The sequence below is a fragment of the Lactuca virosa genome, chromosome 8 (genome assembly GCF_052849685.1).
Source record: "Lactuca virosa cultivar CGN04683 chromosome 8, Lactuca_virosa_CGN04683_v6, whole genome shotgun sequence".
NCBI classification, from domain to species: domain Eukaryota; kingdom Viridiplantae; phylum Streptophyta; class Magnoliopsida; order Asterales; family Asteraceae; genus Lactuca; species Lactuca virosa.
In genome coordinates, this window is record NC_136433.1 from 94,948,381 (window position 1) to 94,970,389 (window position 22,009).

Consider the following 22,009-nt stretch of genomic DNA (forward strand, 5'->3'; position numbering starts at 1 on the left):
CACACACAATCCACCCACACCCTCTCTCTAATTCTTCACGGTTTTTAGGGGAGAAAAAGGAAGGTGTTTGACGCCTAAAAAGGCAGAAATAATCGAGAATGGCAGGAATCATCTAACTTTCAGAAGTATCTCGTCTGGTAGGCTCAAAAGGGTAAGAAGGCAAGTCTCCCTCTGTTGCGTCGATTTCAGTGGAGAAGAAGTTATTAAAGCTGATGAATTGCTGCGATTTAATACAATTTGATTTAAAATTGATTTTTAAATGCCTTCAGCTGTTAGGAACTTAGGATAGTTTGATATTTATCTTGCATTTTACTAGAGTTCATGGGCATTATAGAGAAACGTTTGAGTTGATAGTTTGTGTTGGTTGAAATGTTCTGCTTATCGCAACTGAATTGATGAAGACTTATGCAGGGATTGGGGCCATATTCCACAAGCATCAAGAAAGTTGAAAAAGATGTAAAGGAAATGGCCAAAGGGATCAACGATTTATGTGGTAAGCTAATTCTATCGGAATAGAATCACGAATTCAAATTCTATCGGAATGGAAACACGAATTCTAATTCTGTTGGAATGGAATATGGATTTTTTCTCATTGATTATACATGTTCTACAATTTTTGGTTATTGATTTTGGTGCAGTTAACAAGTCCGCTTATTTTTCCAAAGGAATATAGTTTTTTATTTATCATTTGCTAATGCGTTATTGGATTCTAAACTACAATTGGATTTGTTTTCACAGAAGTTGATGCTTGAAGAAGTTGATGCTTGAAGAACGGACAACAAAATTAAAAGTGTTTCTTAGCAACATTATTCTTTTAGAATGAATTAGTGTATTTGTTAGATTTTGATGTTTTTTTTCCCGATTTGAAAGTTTTTTAGTTTTATTCTTTAACAATAAATGTAATTCTTAACAATTGTTACATGTATTCTATAAGAATTAATGTAATTTTTGTTTTAATTCTTCAATTGTTGGTTCGAGAATTTGTTATTCTACAAAAAAAAATTTAAGTCATGATCAAGAAAATTTGTTATTCTAGAATATTATTATTTTTGAACATACTCAAACATATTCTGTCCGAATTAAAAACCTTATAATTAGTAAAAATCGGATTTTTAAAATTAATAGAATCTATGATCCCTTAAAATATGCAAATTTTCCTTTATTAAATATGTATTAATTGACTAAAATACCCTTCTAGTTAAATTAGATGGTATTTTTCAATTATTTTTAATTCAATAATATGTATTAATCACTTTCTTAAAATAAGTAAAATGATTGGCCCACATTTATGCATACAATAACACAATAATTAATTTTAATAGAATAACCTAAGCCTATATATATATATATATATATATATATATATATATATATATATATATATAGACTCATACACAACATATACAGACTCTAAAACCTAACACAATTGATGGTCAACAAGACTAAACTAAGTGATAAATTTAGAACTTTTGTTCATTATATATATATATATATATATATATATATATATATATATATATATATATAATGAACAAAAGTTCTAAATTTATCACTTAGTTTAGTCTTGTTGACCATCAATTGTGTTAGGTTTTAGAGTCTGTATATGTTGCGTCTGAGTCTGATTGCAAAAGCTTTCACAATTGTTATATATTAAGTCTCCAATGTATTGTTACAATAATATGTTTGGTTTCGAGGTTTTTGTACGCTAGGTTTCGTAGTGACATATACGTAATTATGTAACAGTTTGTCACTGCCTATTTATTGGTCTTTCTCTAACTGACTCCCGGTTTCGTCAACATATAAATAGGGATGTTATTTAGAAGGTAGAATATGCGTTTTGCAAGTTCTTACTTCCAAAGTTGTAATTGAACTTTCATACTCTAAATCAAATCAAAATCTTATTTACTATCGTGCGCAATCTTTACTTTCATTTCAAACATGATTTCATACTTTTAGAATCTATTCGATCCTGCAAACTGGGTAATAGGTTAATACTAAATATTAAATGGTTAATTTTGGTTGTTTTATTTAGATAATATTTGGGTGACCAAAAAGCTAAAAATTCTCGATATTCGATTTTGATATATGAATCTGTATTTGAAATTTTAGATACCATATCAACTTGGATATCCGAAAATATCAAAATTTTCAGATATTTTGGTTTTGAACACAATGATTGAGATGTGAAAATTCCACATAAAATATATAGAGTTCAAACCCTAGCACTTACAAAATATCACTAGTGCTATGTGGCTAACATTTAACAGGACGGGTTCACATGAGCTGCTCATACGATGCAATTTACTTTTTTTTTCTTTTTACTTTGTACTATATATATTACACATTAATAAAAAAGGGTTAATATCATTGTTGCCCATCGAACTTTCTCGAATTGGTTTAAAAGGTCCCTAAAATTAATTTTTTTGCTCTCAAGGGGTATAAGGTGAAGTTTGTTGGGTTTAAAGACATATTTGGAGTTTTGAAGGGGGTAAATTGGTTACCCCTTGCCATGTCATAAGCCATGTAAGCACTTAAATTGCTATGTATTTGCTTTCCTTTGCCACGTAAGCACCATAACTTCTACCCTTTTCTCTTTCCCTGCTGCCACCCTCTCCTTTTCTCTCTCAACTTACTTAATGCAATCAGTAGGATTGATATTTTAGTTTATTAATTCAATTTCGATTATTTAATGCAACCAGTGGCAAGAGTTCATCAGAAATCGATCTAGTGAGTTTCAATTTCGATTTCGATTATACATGTGGGTTTCAAAAGGTTTTTGTTCACCAGAGTTTTGAAAGGAAGGTTTGACGTAGGGGAGGTTTTGATTTTAATAAATCATGTGGGTTTTGATTTTGAAAGGTTCGTATTCAAAAAATGATTCATAAATTGATTTTCTTCACAAACAAGATTTGTGCGTTCTTTGCACATGCGGTTTTAGAAAATTGTTTGCTTGCTCGACTGCTTGAGAAAATGATTTTTCAGATTACGATTCCTTCAGGTGGGCTTTAATTCCTAAATAATCCATTCAAAGAAAACGATATTGCCTTGAGGGCTTGAAGACATGCTCGTGGTTGCTGTAGAACTTGAAAGGTTTGAAAAAAAGGAGATTTTATGTATGTTTAATTCATCATCTTGTGCTACATATAAATATGGAAACAAATATCTAACTAAACATAACAAACATGATCATTATGTGAATGAGTGAAGCTATAACATGTGTGGTACATCATTTTTGAATTAGTTTGATTCAACTTTTAACAAGTAATTAATTACTTTATAAAAATTAATCAGTAGGGCAAACACATATTCAATTACTTCCACATCAATGCGGACATGGGTGATAGATGTGGTTCAATTGTAGTGGTGACATTTTATACCGGTTGTTTTAGGTGAATGTGATTAAAAAGCAGGTCAACATCCACTTTATGTCCCATAAAAATAAAAAATAAAAACTTAAATGACCAATTAATTTAATTCCGAAAAGTTTAAAGGAAAACAATGAGATTAACCTTAATAAAAAAAATCTATTTATTAAAAAAATATTGTCAAACATTAATATCTTTAAAAACCAAATATTAATTTTATGATTTGTTACCTAAAATAACAGCAAAATAATAATGGGCCATTATACAAAGTTAATTGACCTTTTAGTGATATTGTAATTACAGGGTCAATTTCGTAAGTAATGAGATGAAAGAAAAAAGATTTATCAACCGGGTTCGGGCCGTACAAACGGTGGTACTCCGGCGATCTCTTCTCACAAAGCAATTTCCATTCGCTTCCAAAGAGTTGACTTGAAGGTTTAATTTCAGGTCGCCTGTCCTTCGATGGAAACACGCAAGTACTCAGATAGCGATTTACGATGTGAACTTGATTCGTGTTCTCAGAGGTTAGTAAATGCTAAATTCTTGCAATTTTCGCTTTGAAAACCCGTTCCTTTCAGTTTTCATTAATGTAATGGCCGTTTACACCAGTTGCCGAATCCAAACAGCATATGTGAACTTGAAGTTTCTGAGATGAACAACGGATTTAAGGGCTGACAAGACAACTTTGCATACAGCGAATTATCTTATTAGCAGCCCTAGCATAAGTAGTTTCAATTTTATGAGAAGCACATGGTTTATCTATTAGTTTGTCTCTTCGATTTCTTTGCTTCCCTGGTATAGGGTTGTTAGGATACATTTAGTATGTTTTGTGTGAGTCTGAATAGTTCAAGCAGATCATGATAGCATCGGTTCATTCCAATCCTACTTCATTTGGGTTAAAATCATATTTGGAGTGCCCAACTAAAGTTGGTTTTTTAGTTTTTTTTATCTCATTATTGTTTGCTGGTGGTGATCATTGTCTATCATATGATGATCATTATAACATTCAGTCAATCATAATGATAGAAGTTAACAAAAATTAATACTTGTATGCTTGTACTACCTGCTTTTTTCTTTCTGACACATCGTTTGGTCCTTCAAGCCTCCCTTTCACAAGAAAGGGGTAAAAACTTATATATTTGTGTTATGCAATTTGTTTACCATTTTTTTTTTGAAATAATCACCAACAATCAGTTGCCATGTAAAGGTAAATAGTTCTTCTATAAAGAAATATCTGTGTGTCTGTAACTAGAAACCGGCATAACCGCATAAGTCTCCCATAAAGAGAAATCACATTAAAGATGTACTGCTGCAGTAAAATAAATGATAAATACAATTTTTGTATATACAAGTTTCACATTCAAAGTCAAAGTATGCCAACTAATAGAGAAAAGAGTGAGTATCTATATGATAATAGGGGTCTATATTTATAGCATCACTCACATTATTCTACATGTAAATTCATAGGCTATTTGTTCTCTTAAGCTTTCCTGTGTTACCATCTTCAGTGGTTAATCACACATATTAATATATATATATATATACATAACCCACCTGTAACTGTAAGCTATTTATATTGAAAATCAGCAACCTCTCCAAGTTCTTCCACTTCTTTAGCCAACACTTTTACTTTATCAACTATCTCCATCAATAGAAACATAAAGTTTGCTACAGCAAGAGCTTCAACAGTTTCAAATGCTTGTAACTCTGAACTTGAAAGTATAGTCAACTCGAGTTTAGTGGATTGTAATTCTGGAAGCACTAGGACCTTTTCATTCCCCCTTCTCATCTTCATGATACTTTCTCCTAGCTCTCTCAGGGTAACTCCAAGTGACAACCCTACATTCTTGCATGTCTCTTTGATGGGTTCTTGTAGAGTTCTTGAGGGCTATTCACACAAATCAACATTATATGTCACTTAAGAAATTTGCACTAGAACAATTTACACTTTCTTTTGGTTTCAAAAATGTTAGATTAGAAGGTGATGAAAGTAACGATGCATGTTCAAAAATGGGTTTTAAAAGCAAGTAAGTTCACAGAGAGGTTTAAAGGTTCTAAATACAAGTTCACGTGACTATGTGAGAAGCTATTATAGGATTTGATCATAACCGACTTAACTGCCATGCCTATAAATAGGATCTCAGTGTTTAGAATTTATAGTAATAACAATAATAGAATACAAAACAAATATGACATGAGATCTTCTATAAACTCTATCCGATCAATATATAAATCTACTTTGTAACTATGTCTTGTGTTCAACCTTATTCTAATTCTGTATAATTGTCATTTCTCATGGAACAACACAAAATCATCTGTTGTATTAACATTAGTCTAAATTTAAAGAGCACCTGTAATGGTGATTCAATACATGCTTGCAGTGACAAAATGATTGAAGCTAGCTCCCTGAGTTTCTCTCCTATCTGTAGATATTTCTCCCAAGGATAGCAAAATCCAAAATTTCCATGCCAAGGTTCCCACCTCGAAAAATTAGCCTAAAAGTACAACAAAATTTAAATATTCCTCTTAAAATTTACATGTAGCCAAGTTTATTCACAGAGTTTACTAGCATAAATGATATTAATTACCAGTGACTCATCACTTGACTTTGAATGCAACACTGCTTTGCAACTGCTGGTGTTGATACTTTTTCTTCCTTCTTTCTCGCTCACATTAAAATATGCTTCCATGCATTCTGCAATTCATCAGTTATCAGTTTTCAGAATAACATGCTGAAATTGTTACAAATTCACAATCTTTTTTTTGTGGGTGTAATTGATTAAATAATTAATTAATTACCTTCAATGCAGCAAGCTAATTTGGTGAACTTGGATGATGTGGAGTGATGAAGTTCATCACTAGCCCACATGGGGAATATGAGTAAGCTGGTTATAATGCAGACAGAAAAGCCCATCCCAATATTAGTGAGACGTTCACGTGCTAATTCCAAGATCTTATCAGCACGCAAACCAGACACAGCTACCAGATTAAAGGTGAGAATAAAGATCATAACTCCATAATCATATCTCTTTTTTATGCTTGGAATCATTCGGTAGTATGTTGCCACAGCACCTAAACATTATTATTATTATAATATAATATTTATTATATGTACACAAGGTGAATATACAAAAGATTTTGCATATCCTTACCAAAAATAAAAACCGAGTTTCCAACAACTATTGTGTTTCCAGTCTTTCCGAATTTATCTGCCAAAATGGCTGTGAAACACCCTAATCCACCTCCAAGTATGGTGCCAATTCCACGTAGTAACCCTTTACTTAATGTGGCACCTGTTGTATGTTACATAAATTAAAGAATAATTGAAACTAAAACCATAGATAGAAACTATCTTTAAAATGTTTTGGTAGTTACTAACCTGCATAGAAATCATAGACAACCACAACAGTCATGATAGCCCACATGGCATTTTCTCCAACTTGCTCAAAAAGTGGATCAAGTAGATAGAGGAGTGAGACTAAAACCAAAGCAGTTCCAACTTTGATACTATGAATAACTCTTTTTGCATCTTGTTCATGATGTTTGCTTATAAGATACCAAACATTAAAAAGGGCAAAGGGTTTATTTTGCTTCTCCTTGTTAGGAGAAGCTTCATTTTCATTACAAATGTGTATTGTGGTGCTCATGTTTTTTCCACTCTTTTCCTCTTTGGGATGAGTCATACTGCCTTATATAACAATTGGTGTGGAGTTACACTTATATGGGACATGTTCAAGTGCTAAAATGGACATTTGTCTCCTACAAAGTTAATCTGTATGTGTACTTATTAGTTACTTGATAAGATAATTGCATTATGCACATCCATCACTAACACCAATATTTAAATAGATATTTACTTTCCCTCTATTCTGATTTACCTTCCTCTATTCTTATATACCTCTTTTTGGGATTTCCTATTTTGTTTTACCGATTATGTTACTGTTTTAGTATCATCACCATGAATAATAATAAGCATATAATAAGACAAAACCAAACCACCCTAATCGTTGGATATAAATATATAATTTCCACTTACATGTGACCCTATGATGACATATACGGGCCCTCTCTTTCCCTTAATGTGATTAGATATTCATTTGTGTAACCTTTTAGTATATTAAAAACAAGTACTATTGTCGTACTAAAGATTATAAAAGCATAATGATTCATTTAAGATGAAGGTTTAAGAGAATTAAAAAGTCTAGTCAACTCCGAGGAGTTGACCTAAAGTGCCGAATACAAAACCCCTAATTATAAACATGGAAGTGCATAATATTTATTAAAGGCTGGAATACATAAGTTAGGTAAAGAGGGAATGAATAAAAAAAATTCAATAGAAAGAGACCCAATCAAGTAAATAGAAAGTGACCCACATGCTCTCTAGTGTTGATGACATGAGGAGATTTGGTGCTTTAAAGTTCCAGGTGATGGGAAATTCTTTTTTTTTTTTATTTTTTTTTTATATATATTTTATTTATTGTACTAAAATCCGTACTTATTGCATGATGGGGTTTCTACTTTGTAGCACCTAGTGTGAGTGTGACCACATTTTCCGCAGTTTACTCCATATTCCTATGTTATTTTCTATCTCATTTGCACACTAGACATCTTTACACACAAATTCAAAAGAAAACCCATGCGACAATCATTTCTCCATTATTCATATTTATATGTATTCTAGAACACTAACTTTTAATGATATGTGAACACTTACTTTGCTTCACTTATGATCATATTAAGGACATCAAAAGTCAAAGCTGTTGTTTCTAACTTTTAAACTCTCAAATCTTGTCCAAGTTAGTGTTAATGAGATACAATTAAACGTCATGAGTGACTTCTGAATGTTGGTGCTGAAGCAATTGGACACTGAGATTAATGTTTCAAAAGTTTTTGCATTTTCTTTTTGGGTAAAATTTTGTGTTTCATAATGCAATTTTTGAAGGCATAAATCGCTAACTTCGGAGGAAAATTGTAACTTTCACTTGGTGAATTATGCCATTTGTGTGGTATCTTCTTTTTATTAATGGTTGACAATCCACCAACTGAAACTGACTTGTATAAAATCAACAAAAGCATGATGTCAATCAAGGATTCAGAGTAAAGAATGACGTGTTTAAGTATCATTTTTAGCAGAGTAAAGAACTGGAATTTTTAAGGAATAATCGATGTTGTATTAGTCATATTTGCCTTTTTTTCATGATATTAGTCATATTCATCTATTTTTTATGTAGCATCACCTTGCGACCCCTATGAGACGATTTTTGAAAAGTCCAGGGACCTAGATGGGAAGTAGCTCAACTTTACAGTAAAATTTGTAAATTTGAACCCTGCACTTTGTTAAGGAAATTTGGTGGCTTAAAGGTGGAATGGAAGGAGGGACAAAATTGAAAGGCAGGCAGGAAAATTGCTGAATGTCATTCTCCTATGTACCAACATCTGTCTCTATCATGCTCTGCCCTTTTTCACTAAATCATCCGTGCACCACTACAACCAAAATGATTTAAACTCATAAATTCTCTATTTTAAATTATTTATTAACGGCTGTCATTTCTTTTCTATTAAAACAAAACTGAATTTATGGTATATTCTTTACCTAATATGTCATCATCATCATCACCTCAACTTTTTTGCTTAGTTTTTGTATTTTGTCACGGGTCAAAACGCTAATCCTCCTTTAGAATGTTCAAAAAATGGAATTTGAATTCCAGCTCCTCTTCATACTTCATATTAATTATTTTCTTATTCATTTTTATGTGTTTATTGACAAAATGATATAATATATTTCTGTACGTGTTTACTGGTAAAATTGTTTCATCTGTAAGTTATTTGATGCAGTACTGGTGGTGTTTTAAGTTTTAACAAGCTGGACGCCTGGAATTTTACTATCTAAAGAAAATCATGTATGTAAGCTTTTAACTCTTTCTGTTTCTTTGAGCCTCTCAAATAAATTAGATTGTTATTTTAATGCTATATGCAATAAAGTTTAACACATTAATCATTTATAATATATATTTTTAAAAGACAAAACTTCAAAAATGGTCCCTGTGGTTTCCGAAAATATCAAGTTTAGTCCCTAAGTTCAAAAAACCTCACAGATGGTCCCTGTGGTTTCAAAACTTTTAACAAATGGTCATTTTCGCTAACTCCGTTAGCTTTTGGCCGTTAAGTAAGGGGTATTTTTGTCATTTCACTACCCAGGGACCATTTATGAGGTTTTGTATTACTTTTTTTAAAATAAATAAATAAATAAATAAAATTTAATATGCAAAACTCAAAAACACACATAGTTATGAAAAAAACACACACTTTAACTTTTATGCCTTTGTTCTTCAAAATACATACAGATACACACACTCAATAACACATAGACACGATCTCTTATAAACACATACACACTTAAGAATACTCCTTGAAATCGTTTCGGAAATGAAAATCACACACAAAATATGGGTTTGTTCTTGAGTTCCAGAAACAAAAATCGAAATCATTCAATTTGTTCTTAGAGAACTGTATCGCGTTGAAGAACAAAATATGTTTGAATCAATGATTATATCTAAAAACACACTCAAATCGGTGCAATCAACTTTCCTTCTCAAATGGACCAGGGGCGGATCTCAAGTCCGGTTTACCCACACAAATGGAGCAGCGGATATACCAACACCCCCACTACCATCACTACTTCTTCATCTCCGGTCATGTCTCAGCTTCAGGCTCAGGTCATGACTTCTCGAGCAACTAACATTGACGCCGACAACAGCTTCAAGCTCAGGTCATGACTTCTCGAGCAACTGACATTGACGCCGATAACGATGACCTTGACTTCCGATTTGCTCATCCCTCTATAAACAGGAGGGCTCCCGTTAATGCTTACATCATCGTACATAAACAACTTTACCCTTCAAAATAAGAACCGATGCCTGAACCTCTCTTTCCCTTTCACACAATTTCAAGAACAAAAGTACTTCTCCAACCGCCACCGCCTAGCAATCAACCGTCGTCTTCATTCCGATGGATGCTAGGGTTTTAAACGGTGAAGTCGTCGGAGAGTGAGAGAGACGAATTGATTGGTTTCTTGTTCGTCGAGGTGTGGTTTGCAGAGGCGAAGTGGGGTGATTTCCGATCTTTGGTTGAAGTTTGCTTAGGGGTTTGTTTCTTTGAGCTCTATGGTTGAGGTAACAGTGGCAGTTGATTTTAGGAGGGTGGAGGCGTTGGATCGATAACCTAGAAAAGACATTCCTCACTTGAATGGGTATTCACATCTTTTTCTGATTCTCAAATGGAGTTGAGTTTACTCGATGTTTACAGGAGAGAGAGAGAGAGAGAGAGAGAGAGAGAGAGAGAGAGAGAGAGAGAGAGAGAGAGAGAGAGAGAGAGAGAGAGGCTTTACAACTTTCTTCAATTAGGGAATAGCGCAGATGGATCAATCACGAATTCCGATTTCTGTTTTTGTTTGTATTAAAGTGTTGGTAGCTTCTAGGGACCCTTGCATATTAAATTTTATTTATTTATTTTAAAAAAATAATACAAAACCTCATAAATGGTCCAATGGTCCCTGGGTAGTGAAATGACAAAAATACCCCTGACTTAACGGCTAAATGGTAACGGAGTGAGCCGGAAGGACCAAATGTTAAAAGTTTTGAAACCACAGGGACCATCTGTGAGGTTTTTTGAACTTAGGGACTAAACTTGATATTTTCGGAAACCACATGACCATTTTTGAAGTTTTGTCTTTTTAAAATGAACAAAAGACCATTGACAAGTTATCCCGGCCCCACCCATACTAAAACAACTTTTGACCCACCCATTTTCCCATCTTTACTTTTCATAAGTGGTTATTAACTATTTGGTTGAAGATAAAAAGGATGCTTTTCTTCCTATCAAATCCAATGGACCCATAATTGTATTTGTCTGCTGTGGCCTAAAATTGGACATTATGTATGCTAATCACCATTAACTGGCTGTGTTAAGATCACTAATCATGCACCTACACAGCATAACCATTTTGGAACAAAAAAAGAAAAAAAGTCGTTTTTACATGGTTAACCAAATTTCCTATGTATTTTTTTTCTTTCTTTTTCCTTCGTGTTTCATCTTTTTGAGTCTCATACGTCAGTTTCTGTATCAGTCTAATGCATATCAATTTCTGTATCAGTCTAATGCATATCAAATATTAACAGACTGTCATGCCGTAAGAAAACCCACCTACCTACCTAATCAGTAATCACAATATCACAATGCTCATACTAATGGAGAGTCCACTAAAAAAATTTCCATTTATTGTTGGTGGCATAAGTCATAAGATATGGAGATGGGATTTATCATTTATGGTGGATGATGAGTTTGCTCATCTCATCCTTTCTGTCTAAAACCCTAACCCTACCTTAATCTCTTAGGTTTTAGTCCTCTAGTTGGTCCTACTTGTGTGCGTTTTTCTTTTTTTGCAATTTTGGATGATTTCATTCGCTAATTGTTATTACTTTTTACTTCATTCATGCTTGTGTGTTCTGTTTAGGGTTAATTGTTATAATACATCATCGATTTATCTATTTATATTTTTAATGGGTATTTCAAGTATTCGATTATCAGTCCAAATAAAAAATTGAATTATGTGTCGAGTGTTAGTGTGTTTTGTTTAGGGTTATTTGCAAGAAAGCCTTTAATTTTGCAGAGTTTTTATGGTTTCACACCTTTTGTAAATTTTATTAATTTTACCCTGTAATTTTGATGTGGCTTCTTAATTTGGTATTTTTAATCATTTTTACCCGTTTCTCAGTTTCCTTGAGGTGAAACTCACAAGAATATCCTTAAGTTTGTAGTTTTTTGCAGTTTTACCTAAAGTCTTTTTTTTTTAATAGTCAGTTTTACCCAAGAGATTTTGATATAACTTGTTAATTTTTCATTCACCTCTTTCTCTGTTCACGTTGACTTGACATTTTTTTGTTGACCTTGTATGCCATCCTATCATGTTATAAAAAGAAATGGACATAAGACCATGCCCATTCATGACTAAAAATCAATTTGGTTGGGAGAATAATATTAAAAAATTGAGAATTTTGGACAAAACCCACCGAGGCTGTGGGCACATCAACCCCCAAGTTGTTATTATTATTATTATTATTTTAATCCACGTGACATCCTATCAATTAACCCTTAGATTTTTTTTAGGATAAAATTCTATACTTAATAAAATTTAACATTATCCATTTCAGAAAAATAAAAAAAAATACTGAAAATCGTAATTTTTTTTACCTATAAAAAGATTATGAAATCATATATCTTCATATCCAATCCTCATTTTGTATTTTAATCCCTTTTTATTTGTATTTTCTAAGTATGGACGGTGAGTTTCCAAATTTTTATATAAATCTTGGAGACTCTCAAAATCGATCTAATGCTCAGTATTTTGAAAATTCTCCGTTTTTTTCAAATCCTAACCAAAATCCTGTCACAAATAATCTTCAAACATCACAAAATACTGAAAAATAACAAGGAAATAAATGAGATGCTGCAGAAGATGTCGCTTTAATGTCAGCATGGTGTTTTGCTAGTGAAGATAATGAGCGTGGAAAAAAACAGAAAAAAGCATAATTGTGGGCACAAATAAAGCAACTGTATGATGTCGCTCGGGTTGAAAATCCAGAAAAGCTAAATAGCAGGAACGAAGATCAAATGAGAGGTCGTTTTAAACGGCTTAGTGAAAATGCACAAAAGTGGGTTGGTATATATCGGGAAGCATGGCGTCGAAGAAGAAGTGGAACGAGTAGAAAAGATATTGAAAATGAAGCTCATAAACTTTATGAGGCAAGTGGGAACAAGTTTAACGACATTATTGTTTTTAATGAAGTTGAACGAGCATTTGGAGTTCTACAAGCTCGTTTTGCATGTCTTCGACACCCATGTCTTTTGTGGGACAAGGATATGATGGGGAAAATTATGATTGCATGTATTATCATTCATAATATGATTGTGGAGGATGAACGTTGTACATACCTTCACTATTATGATCCATCCGAATTTCTAAATGACAGGCCTACAAACCGGAAACGAAGAACCTATATTGAAGACGACAATCAAAATTTAGAATATTTCACTCAACGAATTGCAGACCTATCCAGTTATATGACCAATAGGGCATAACTTCGCAATAGAGAAACTCATAACATTCTGAAAAACAATTTGAGTGAGCATGTATGGAAAAAATTTGGCATTGATGGATAATTATGTAGTTTGCATCTTCCGTATAATCTTGTATTTCATGTTTTGATTGTAACTTTGTTTATCTATTTTATTAAGTCTGTTTTATAAATATAATTTTTTTAGTTTTATATTTAAAATAAATAATTTATTAATAGAACTAAATTAAATATTTTTTAAATTTTCTAATAAATATTACTAGAATAAAACATAATCTTAAAATTTATTATTTATATAATAAAAAAGTGGTTTGAGTTGGTTTGCTAATGAGTGTAAAAAGTTAGTTTAGTTGGGTTGGGTATATGGAAGAGAGAGAAACTATTTATTTAATGGATAGTTGAGTTGGTTTTAGTTGTGAATCAGAGTAGTCTAATAGCTTGAACTCAAGACCTCTTGTGTGTAAATAAACGACTTACTGGTCAACCAAACAACGTTCTTGTAATTAACAGTACTTTACTTATAAAAATGTATATAATTCTTGCAATCGCCAAGAAGTAGCTATCTGTGCCTACACTTTTAAATAATTTGTTAGAGAAATCATTGTAAGATATTTTGATATGTATGCATGGATTTCATTAATTTAATATGGTTTTTGCGAGTTATTATTATAATTTTTTTTTTTTGAGGAAGTTGCTAACAAATAACACACGTTAAAAGGAATAAAATCATCATATAATTTATAATCTTATATTTATTTATAAGAAAGTTCCATTATATCAATACCGTCGATCCAAAAAACTTGTAATAAAATTATATATCTTGTTCAATAACCATTCACAGATTAGTCTCCGACACACTTTCATCTCAAAGATCATTCAAATAGGAGAGAATTTTTTTTTCCGATGCCTTTCTGATACTACGAATGAACACATTTTCACAGACGTACATATGTTGGATGTAACAATCTCTTACCCTTACTTAAATTGGAGAAGAATGTCGACAAAGTAATCTTGCAAGACCTCTACCTCCTATTGTTGGTGGGAATCTCTTCACTTAAAGATACCATGTCATAGCCCTACTTGTTAGTTCTATTGATCTTGTGATAATCTCACACTAAGTAGTTTGGATTTTTTTTTTTATCAAATACAAAGATTAATAAAGGACTTCACTTTTGTAAAAGGAACATATGATTTTTAGATATGTTCATATTTTTCGAAAAAAGTTGATCATTTTCAAACATGGTTTTGTTCATGATTTTCGAACTTGGTCATATTTTTTGAACTTCATGATTTTTTTAAGATTAATATGCTCATGATTTTCAAAAAAACATTTTCGTACTACTAAAACAACGAATAACATCTTTTTGTTTGTACAAAATGATAAAATAAAAACAATTTTTCAGAGAATTATGTGTTTCAAACATGTTTTTAAGGTAAAATGTACTTAAAGTCTATATTTGATTTTTGAAGTCATGTTTGAAAATGGGAATGTCAGCTCGCGTTAAATAGAAACATACATTTGAAAAGTGTGCTACATTTTCGAATACTCTTTTATCTAAATTCATGGTCATATGACAACATATGTTGATTTTGAAAATTATCGTTTAATGGATATTAGTTTTTTTCAATATGGTCAATGGGTCAATATCCTAACTATAAACAGTTATAATGAGATTTTATAACATCATACTGTAGTTAAGTGTTTTTTATGCAACAAGATTTTGCTTTATTAAACCAATCTATGCAAATACTATAGTTAAGTGTTTTTTATGCAACAAGATTTTGCTTTATTAAACCAATCTATGCAAATGCAACAATAAATCATATTTTTATTTATCAATTTATGCAATCGACTAGAATTATATAACAGTATTTTATATTCCAACCGACTAACAAGTAATATGGTCTTAGGATATAACCTGATTGCATATTTTGTCTACACAATTTTATTGCATAAATTAAAAACCGAGAAGTCCTTGCAATGAAACATTCAAACTATTATTAGATGGGATTCAATTGTCTTAGCAAACGTTATCCAAATACAAGATAGCTACACTCAAAGGCTTTTTTTTTTTGGTGGGGGGGGGGGGGGGGGGGGAAGAGAGACACCTCAAGTACATTTATTTATTTATTACTATTATTATTAGTTTCATTACAAGGTACTTCCATGTATAAATCAGTTGAATAATTATAGGTCAACTAACATATTATTTAGTTAACAATAAGATAAAGTTGATGTAAAGAACGAAGAATACACCACAAATATGTGATAATCAAAGATGAAATGATCATTTTTGGAAATGGAATTGGAGCCGTCTGATTCACGGACGGACTGTGCAAGAACTACTTCGTCAATTGCATGACATGCTTCTTGGTTTCATTTTCTCTAATTCTAGAGATAAATGGGTTTGGGACACAGGGGGCATGAAAGAGTTTACACTATCAAAAGTTAGAAGGATAGTTGATGATTTCTTATGGTCCTATTACAACTAGGTGGAACAAGTACCTTCCGTGGAAGGTGAATATTTTCTGTTGACATTGTCAGTGAAATAGGCTGTCTACTTATATTAATCTTGGTGACAAAGGAGTTGACATTCCTTCCGTCATTTTTGTGATTTGTAACTTCGATTTGGAAGATGTTAATCACATTTTTTCTCATGTGAAGTGGCGGTAGAGATATAGAGGTTAGTTGGAAAGTGATGTGATATTAATATTTTGCTATCGTTATGCTCTAAATCTTCACCAACTTATAGAAACAACAAAAAATAAAAATGTTTTTGTCTCGGCTCTTTCATTAAAGTAATTGAAGCTCTTTCATTAAAGTAATTGAATTGTGGTCTTTTCGTTCCTTGTAAATGATATTCTATAGCATTAACTAGCATATAATCAGTTGGATATATGCATATATTCAAGTTACTTTACAATGTTAAATCAATGTTAAATCGGCCAATTTAATGGAAGAAATGAAAGGTGTTGATGAAATTTCCAAACTCAAATTGACTATATCATGGTGTCCACCAAAGTTATATTAATATTTCACTCATTTTATTTATATACGATTTGATTACATATTTATTCTGAGAGCCTAACCCGTTCAATTTGGCATCATAAACTAATTAGTTTTATAATAAGGGTTTTTACGGCTTAATTAAACACAAAGAGTGTTTATTGTATTTTGTAATCTACCTTTTTTTTGAAAGAAATTTCAGAATTATCATACAAAATTGGAACATAGAATTCTTTGAAGAACATATTTTTAAATTTGACATTTATAAAATCTTATATTTTCAAATTACACATAAGTCAACCGGCCAAAAATACACACCAAATCTTGTGACATGTAAATCGTGCCATGATGAAAACGATAATTCAAATTCAACGTTAATTTATTTTTGTGACAGGTATGTATAATGGTATCATTCAGATCTCATCTCATGAATGTTTTCTTTTCAATAGCATTCGATTCTGTCCATTTTCATGTTATACGATTTTAGTGTTGTTTCGCTCTCCTCTCCTGTAGTGCTTAAATTAAATGTCAGGTGATTCACCGGAGGGGACAACCATCTCCAGTCGCCGGAGTACCGTCCGCGTCGTAGTTCTCGGTGATCATGCGACTGGTAAATCAAGCCTAATCACCGCAGCTGCCTCCGATACTTTTCCCGAAAATGTTTTACCTGTTCTTCCTGTCACTCATCTTCCTGCCGACTACTTCCCCGATGGCATTCCCGTCACAATCATTGATACTCCATCTAGGTTTGAATTAAGCTCCGTTTATCTTCGATTTAATAGATCGAATTAGATTCTCCTCGTTAGCTGAATTTTTTGTTTATTTAGTTTGGAAGATAAAGGTAAGGTAGAGGAAGAACTGAAGCTAGCCGATGCAATAGTATTAACGTATGCGTGTGATCAACCTGAAACCCTCACTCGCCTTCAGAACTTTTGGCTTCCTGAAATTCGGCGCCTAAAGGTTTCAATCTCTTCATCTTAATTTATGTATACTGCACAAGTCTCATAAGAGACAAAATACACAAGTTTCACGTGTTGGAAGAAAAAGTGTTTTGTTTAATTAGTTATAAATCTGGTTGTGTAACCTTAGTATTTTTCATATATAGGTAAAGATACCAGTGATTGTGGTTGGATGCAAGTTAGATTTGCGCGATGAACACTACCCTATTAATCTAGAGCTGGTGATGGGTCCAATTATGCAACAGTTTAGGGAGATCGAGACTTGTATAGAGTGTTCTGCAGCTAACCTTGTCCAGGTATGTCATTGTGTTTAACCTCTATTTCTATGTTAAGATTACAATTTGGTCAATATAATGATGACCAAAGTTATGATCCTCAAGATAAATTGTGCTTTTAATGTGCACTCTCTAGTTGAAATTGTACCTTGTTGCTGCAATCATTATTAAAATGTTGGCAATCTACTTCTTTATGCTTATAAACTTATTGTTTATGCAAAATCACCATAGTTCAATCAATTCAGCCCATCATTTGTTTTTATCTATTCTGAGATATATGTGATCCTTTTTAAATTATTTTTCAAGAACCTTAGAATAAAGACAGGTTCTGCCAGTTATGGTCTATGTTATTCCTTGTAAGCACAATTCGTTTTGATGTTATGCATCTGGAGAAGTTAAAATGCAAGAAATTTTGGTTCCTACTTGATCATCAAACTTACAATCTAAATCTTTACATGTTACATCTTCAGAGAATACATTAATTTGATTACATTTTGTAGGTAACTGAGGTCTTCTATTATGCTCAAAAGACAGTGCTTCATCCAACAGCCCCCTTGTTTGATCAAGAATCTCAAACTTTGCAGCCTCGCTGCATAAGAGCATTAAAAAGGATATTTTTACTTTGTGATCATGATATGGATTCTGCCCTGAATGATGACGAGTTGAATGAATTTCAGGTCATGTTCTCAATCATGTACTGCATAATGTGAAAAGTCTTCTACTTTCTTTCTAAATTGAGGTCCCTGACTTCTTTTTTCTTCTATATTTTCAGTTTAGTGATGGGATTGAGAATTGTATGCAATAATATTTGTTTTCCTTGTGTTTGACAGGTTAGGTGTTTCAATGCTCCTCTTCAACCTTCTGAAATAGTGGATGTTAAGAGAGTAGTGCAAGAAAAGGTACCTGAAGGGGTCAATCGTCTTGGGCTTACTCTAAAAGGATTTCTGTATCTTCATGCCCTATTTATAGAAAAAGGTCGCCTTGAGACTACATGGACTGTTTTACGTGAATTTGGGTACAATGATGATCTTGAACTCGAGAAAGAAAATCTTCCTGTTCCATCTGAAAAGGCTCCTGATCAGGTCATGCTCCTATAACTTTAATTACAAGATTTAATTTTTGGTAGCATTTATAAAATAACGTGTTATTTTATATCTCTCAATGCTTGTGTTATTGTAGAGTGTTGAATTGACGAGTGAAGCTGTTGACTTCTTGAAAGGGATTTTCAGATTGTTTGATTCTAACAAGGTACGTTTTCTCCCACATTACATCACAACGTAACTTTTTATCACTTGATTGTGAACTACATCTACATTGTGAAGTTTTACTTGAAAGCTGCTTTAGTTAATGTCAGTTGTTACATGAGTATTATCTGAAGTGTAGTTTTGTAGTCAAATATTGGTTCTTGAGTTGGACTTTGTCACCATCTATTCCTTTCCTTTTAGTCTTCTATTTTAGTTGCTTACACGCAAACATAATCTCATTTTACTAATCCAATTTCTTTTTGCACAATTAATAAATAACTCAATAACCAAGTTGTGCAAATCATCTCAAATTATCAATCTTTGCACTTTCTAGGATGGAGCTCTACAAGATTCTGAACTTGATGAGATGTTTTCAACTGCACCAGAAAGGTGGGGGTTAGTGTTTCTTATAATCTACTACTTGTTACATACACTAATTAGTATGATACTCATACCATATTATATGATATCTAGCTACTCTAAATGTGTTATATTTTCCTTGCAACTTGTTCTTTATTTTTGTTTTCCCCTTTCCTCCTTTAATATTGTTGAAATTTCAGTCCATGGAATGAAGCTCCTTACAAGGATTCTGTTGAAAGAACTGAACTAGGAGATCTTACACTTTCTGGGTTTCTCTCTCAGGTGCTTTTTAATGGCATCCAACTTTCTACATAATTTGTATATGTTGTATGTTACTAACACTATAAGCTCATGGTTACAGTGGGACCTAATGACATTAATTGACCCACCTCAAAGTTTGGCCTATTTGATATACCTAGGATACACCGGTGATCCTGCAACAGCCTTTTGTGTTACTAGGAAAAGATCCTTAGATTTTAAGAAGCAACATACTCAAAGACATGTTTTTCAATGCTTTGTTTTTGGACCCAAAAATTCTGGCAAATCTGCATTGTTGACTTCATTTGTGGGAAGGTTCATCATTTTATCAACTTTTTATTTCTGACTTTTTGACTCAGTTTTATCATCTATTCATAAAGATTGCTCTCAATTTACTTGCAGGCCTTTCCAAAGCAAATATAACTTAACAAGCGATCAATGTTATACAGTGAACACTGTTGATCAACTTGGGGTGTGTCTCCTTGATTTTTGATAACTATTCAGTTTTCTATTAATCTGATATGTTATTTACACATTGATCTTTCAGGGGACTAAGAAGACTCTTATATTGCATGAAATTCAAGAAGATGATGTTAAAGAATTGCTATCCAGTAAGGAGTCATTAGCTGCCTGTGATGTAGCAGTTTTTCTTTATGACAGGTGTGGTGAATCCCATTATCATTAATAATCTTGAGATTTTTAAAATATATGGAATATATAATTTAGTTGGTTGTTACAGTTCGGATGAGCATTCCTTGAAAAGAGCATCAGAACTACTGATGGATGTAGCCATGAAAGGAGAAGATAGCGAGTATGCTGTCCCTTGTCTCTTAGTTGCAGCTAAAGACGACTTACATCCGTATCCAACATCACTCAAAGATTCAGAAATGGTATTTTATGTCATCAAATTAACATATCAACCTCTTAATTAATATCAAACTTTTTCACGTAGATATGTCTGACTATGAAAATAGACGCACCAATCCGCATGAGCGTGAAAGAAAAAGATACAAATGATGCATTCCTCAGAATTGTTAATGCTGCTGAACGATGTCATTTGAGTGTTCCCGAAACCGAACACGGGAGAAACAAGAAGCATTACCAACAACTTGTCAACCGTTCTCTCGTTATTGCTTCTGGTATGCCTATTACTATGTATATATATGTATATATGTATGTATGTATGTATAATTATATATCATTGCTTCAAAATTATTTGCATGTTCATATTTTTAACTACAATTATGCAGTAGGAGCTGCTGTTGCTGTAGTTGCATTTGCAGCATACCGAGCTTATGCTTTAAGGAAGAGTAACTCTGCCAGTTAAGTAAAGGCTTAGCTACACCGAAGGAGTCAAAATAAGCGGTTTCTTACTCTCCATTTATACTTACATTTTTAAATTAATTGCTAATTATAGAAAAATAGTTATTGGACCCATTTTTTTTTAACTTCCGTTTTGGTTTTACGTAGTTTTAGCCATGTCATGTTATTCATAACTCCGTTGCTCAAAAAATGTCATTGTATTTTTTTTATGATTAAATAGTATTGTACAAATCTATATGTTTTGATCATTCATGTTAGATAAAACTATTTGTTAATATGTAAATTGAAATTTAAATTAAGAATATCTAATTGACATGAGAAATAAACCGATGGTGTGATTGGTCATTGTTTTTACATCGAAGCATTATTTATTATTTGTTACATAGCAATTTTTAGTAGATGATAATTTTGTCGTTTTCTATAACATAAAAAATCGATAAATGATATTTTGGTGCTTTTGTGTAATTTATATTCTGTATTTTGGACAGATTTGTAAACAAAACATAAAACAAAGAGAATCTCATTCTATTTCATGCCAATCAAAGTCGACATGCCACTCAACGTCGACGGCATCACATATTATAATTCTTGTTTAATTCTAATCCATGTGATTCTAATTCCTTCGACATATTTAACTCCTTATAAAAACACTGTGCAATCAAACACCGGTTAGATTATAAACCGTTATAATTTGTAGTAATGTTCAATTAATTTGTTTCAAAACTTTTCCTTTTAAAATTACCGAAGATGATTGGTATGATGGTGGCTATTTGCATTTGTTTTTTCACCATTAATTTGTTTCAAAACATTTCCTTTTAAAATTAATAGCTGTATACTTGTCTGTTTGATATTTTGGATTGCAAACACACAAAGCAAGAAATGAAATATTTTACCAACACTATGTTTGACAGACCAGTAGAAAAGTTAGCTGCTATATAAAAAATTGGTTGATAAAAATAATATTTGATAAAAATTAACTGATAAACTAGCGAAAAAAAATAAATAGCATAAATAAGAATGATTCAATGTTATAAAATAAATATAATAGACAATGATGTAGTCATTTATAGCTTTACAATACAACA

General features: G+C 32.2%; 2 protein-coding genes and 1 long non-coding RNA gene across 7 annotated transcripts; 2 read left to right on the forward strand and 1 right to left on the reverse strand.

The window, feature by feature from the left end:
* Nucleotides 1–3,681: 3,681 nt before the first annotated feature.
* LOC145128443 (uncharacterized) lies at nt 3,682–13,676 on the forward strand. Of its 3 annotated transcripts, none has more exons than XR_013716907.1 (4): nt 3,682–3,889; nt 6,176–6,358; nt 9,201–9,265; nt 12,877–13,676. It is a non-coding gene; the product is annotated as an uncharacterized LOC145128443 (long non-coding RNA). The 3 variants fall into 3 exon arrangements; XR_013716906.1 differs by having other exon boundaries at nt 3,697–3,889; nt 9,201–9,269; nt 9,971–13,676; XR_013716905.1 differs by having other exon boundaries at nt 3,697–3,889; nt 9,971–13,676.
* Nucleotides 4,770–7,095, reverse strand: LOC145128442 (aluminum-activated malate transporter 13-like). Its single transcript, XM_079063235.1, has 6 exons — nt 6,745–7,095; nt 6,518–6,658; nt 6,165–6,437; nt 5,954–6,060; nt 5,717–5,860; nt 4,770–5,253 (listed from the first exon to the last, which is right to left on the reverse strand). The coding sequence occupies exons 1-6, from the start codon at nt 7,046–7,048 to the stop codon at nt 4,933–4,935; spliced, it is 1,290 nt and encodes a 429-aa protein (XP_078919361.1). The 5' UTR covers nt 7,049–7,095; the 3' UTR covers nt 4,770–4,932.
* A 3,103-nt stretch (nt 13,677–16,779) lies between the features above and the next one.
* Nucleotides 16,780–21,250, forward strand: LOC145134311 (mitochondrial Rho GTPase 1-like). 3 transcript variants are annotated; one of them, XM_079069175.1, is made up of 15 exons: nt 16,780–16,899; nt 17,019–17,251; nt 17,333–17,465; nt 17,611–17,760; nt 18,240–18,416; nt 18,570–18,821; nt 18,919–18,987; nt 19,318–19,379; nt 19,544–19,625; nt 19,705–19,916; nt 20,004–20,073; nt 20,149–20,261; nt 20,341–20,491; nt 20,554–20,740; nt 20,852–21,250. In XM_079069175.1, exons 2-15 carry the CDS (start codon nt 17,031–17,033, stop codon nt 20,926–20,928), a joined length of 1,956 nt encoding a protein of 651 aa, XP_078925301.1. In that variant the 5' UTR covers nt 16,780–16,899; nt 17,019–17,030; the 3' UTR covers nt 20,929–21,250. The 3 variants fall into 3 exon arrangements, with proteins under 3 accessions (XP_078925301.1, XP_078925300.1, XP_078925302.1); XM_079069174.1 differs by lacking the exon at nt 16,780–16,899 and having other exon boundaries at nt 16,923–17,251; XM_079069176.1 differs by lacking the exon at nt 16,780–16,899 and having other exon boundaries at nt 16,924–17,251; nt 19,318–19,373.
* The last annotated feature ends 759 nt before the right edge of the window (nt 21,251–22,009 follow it).

Excerpts from the sequence above, each read along its gene's own strand:
- LOC145128442 (XM_079063235.1), bottom strand. The coding sequence starts at position 7,048 with ATGACTCATCCCAAAGAGGAAAAGAGTGGAAAAAACATGAGCACCACA. Across the intron at positions 6,659-6,744 it reads TGTCTATGATTTCTATGCAG|GTGCCACATTAAGTAAAGGG; the intron begins GTTAGTAACTAC and ends AACATACAACAG. Across the intron at positions 5,861-5,953 it reads AGTCAAGTGATGAGTCACTG|GCTAATTTTTCGAGGTGGGA; the intron begins GTAATTAATATC and ends TTGTACTTTTAG.
- LOC145134311 (XM_079069175.1), top strand. The coding sequence starts at position 17,031 with ATGTCAGGTGATTCACCGGAGGGGACAACCATCTCCAGTCGCCGGAGT. Across the intron at positions 18,988-19,317 it reads GATTGTTTGATTCTAACAAG|GATGGAGCTCTACAAGATTC; the intron begins GTACGTTTTCTC and ends TGCACTTTCTAG. Across the intron at positions 20,741-20,851 it reads TTCTCTCGTTATTGCTTCTG|TAGGAGCTGCTGTTGCTGTA; the intron begins GTATGCCTATTA and ends ACAATTATGCAG.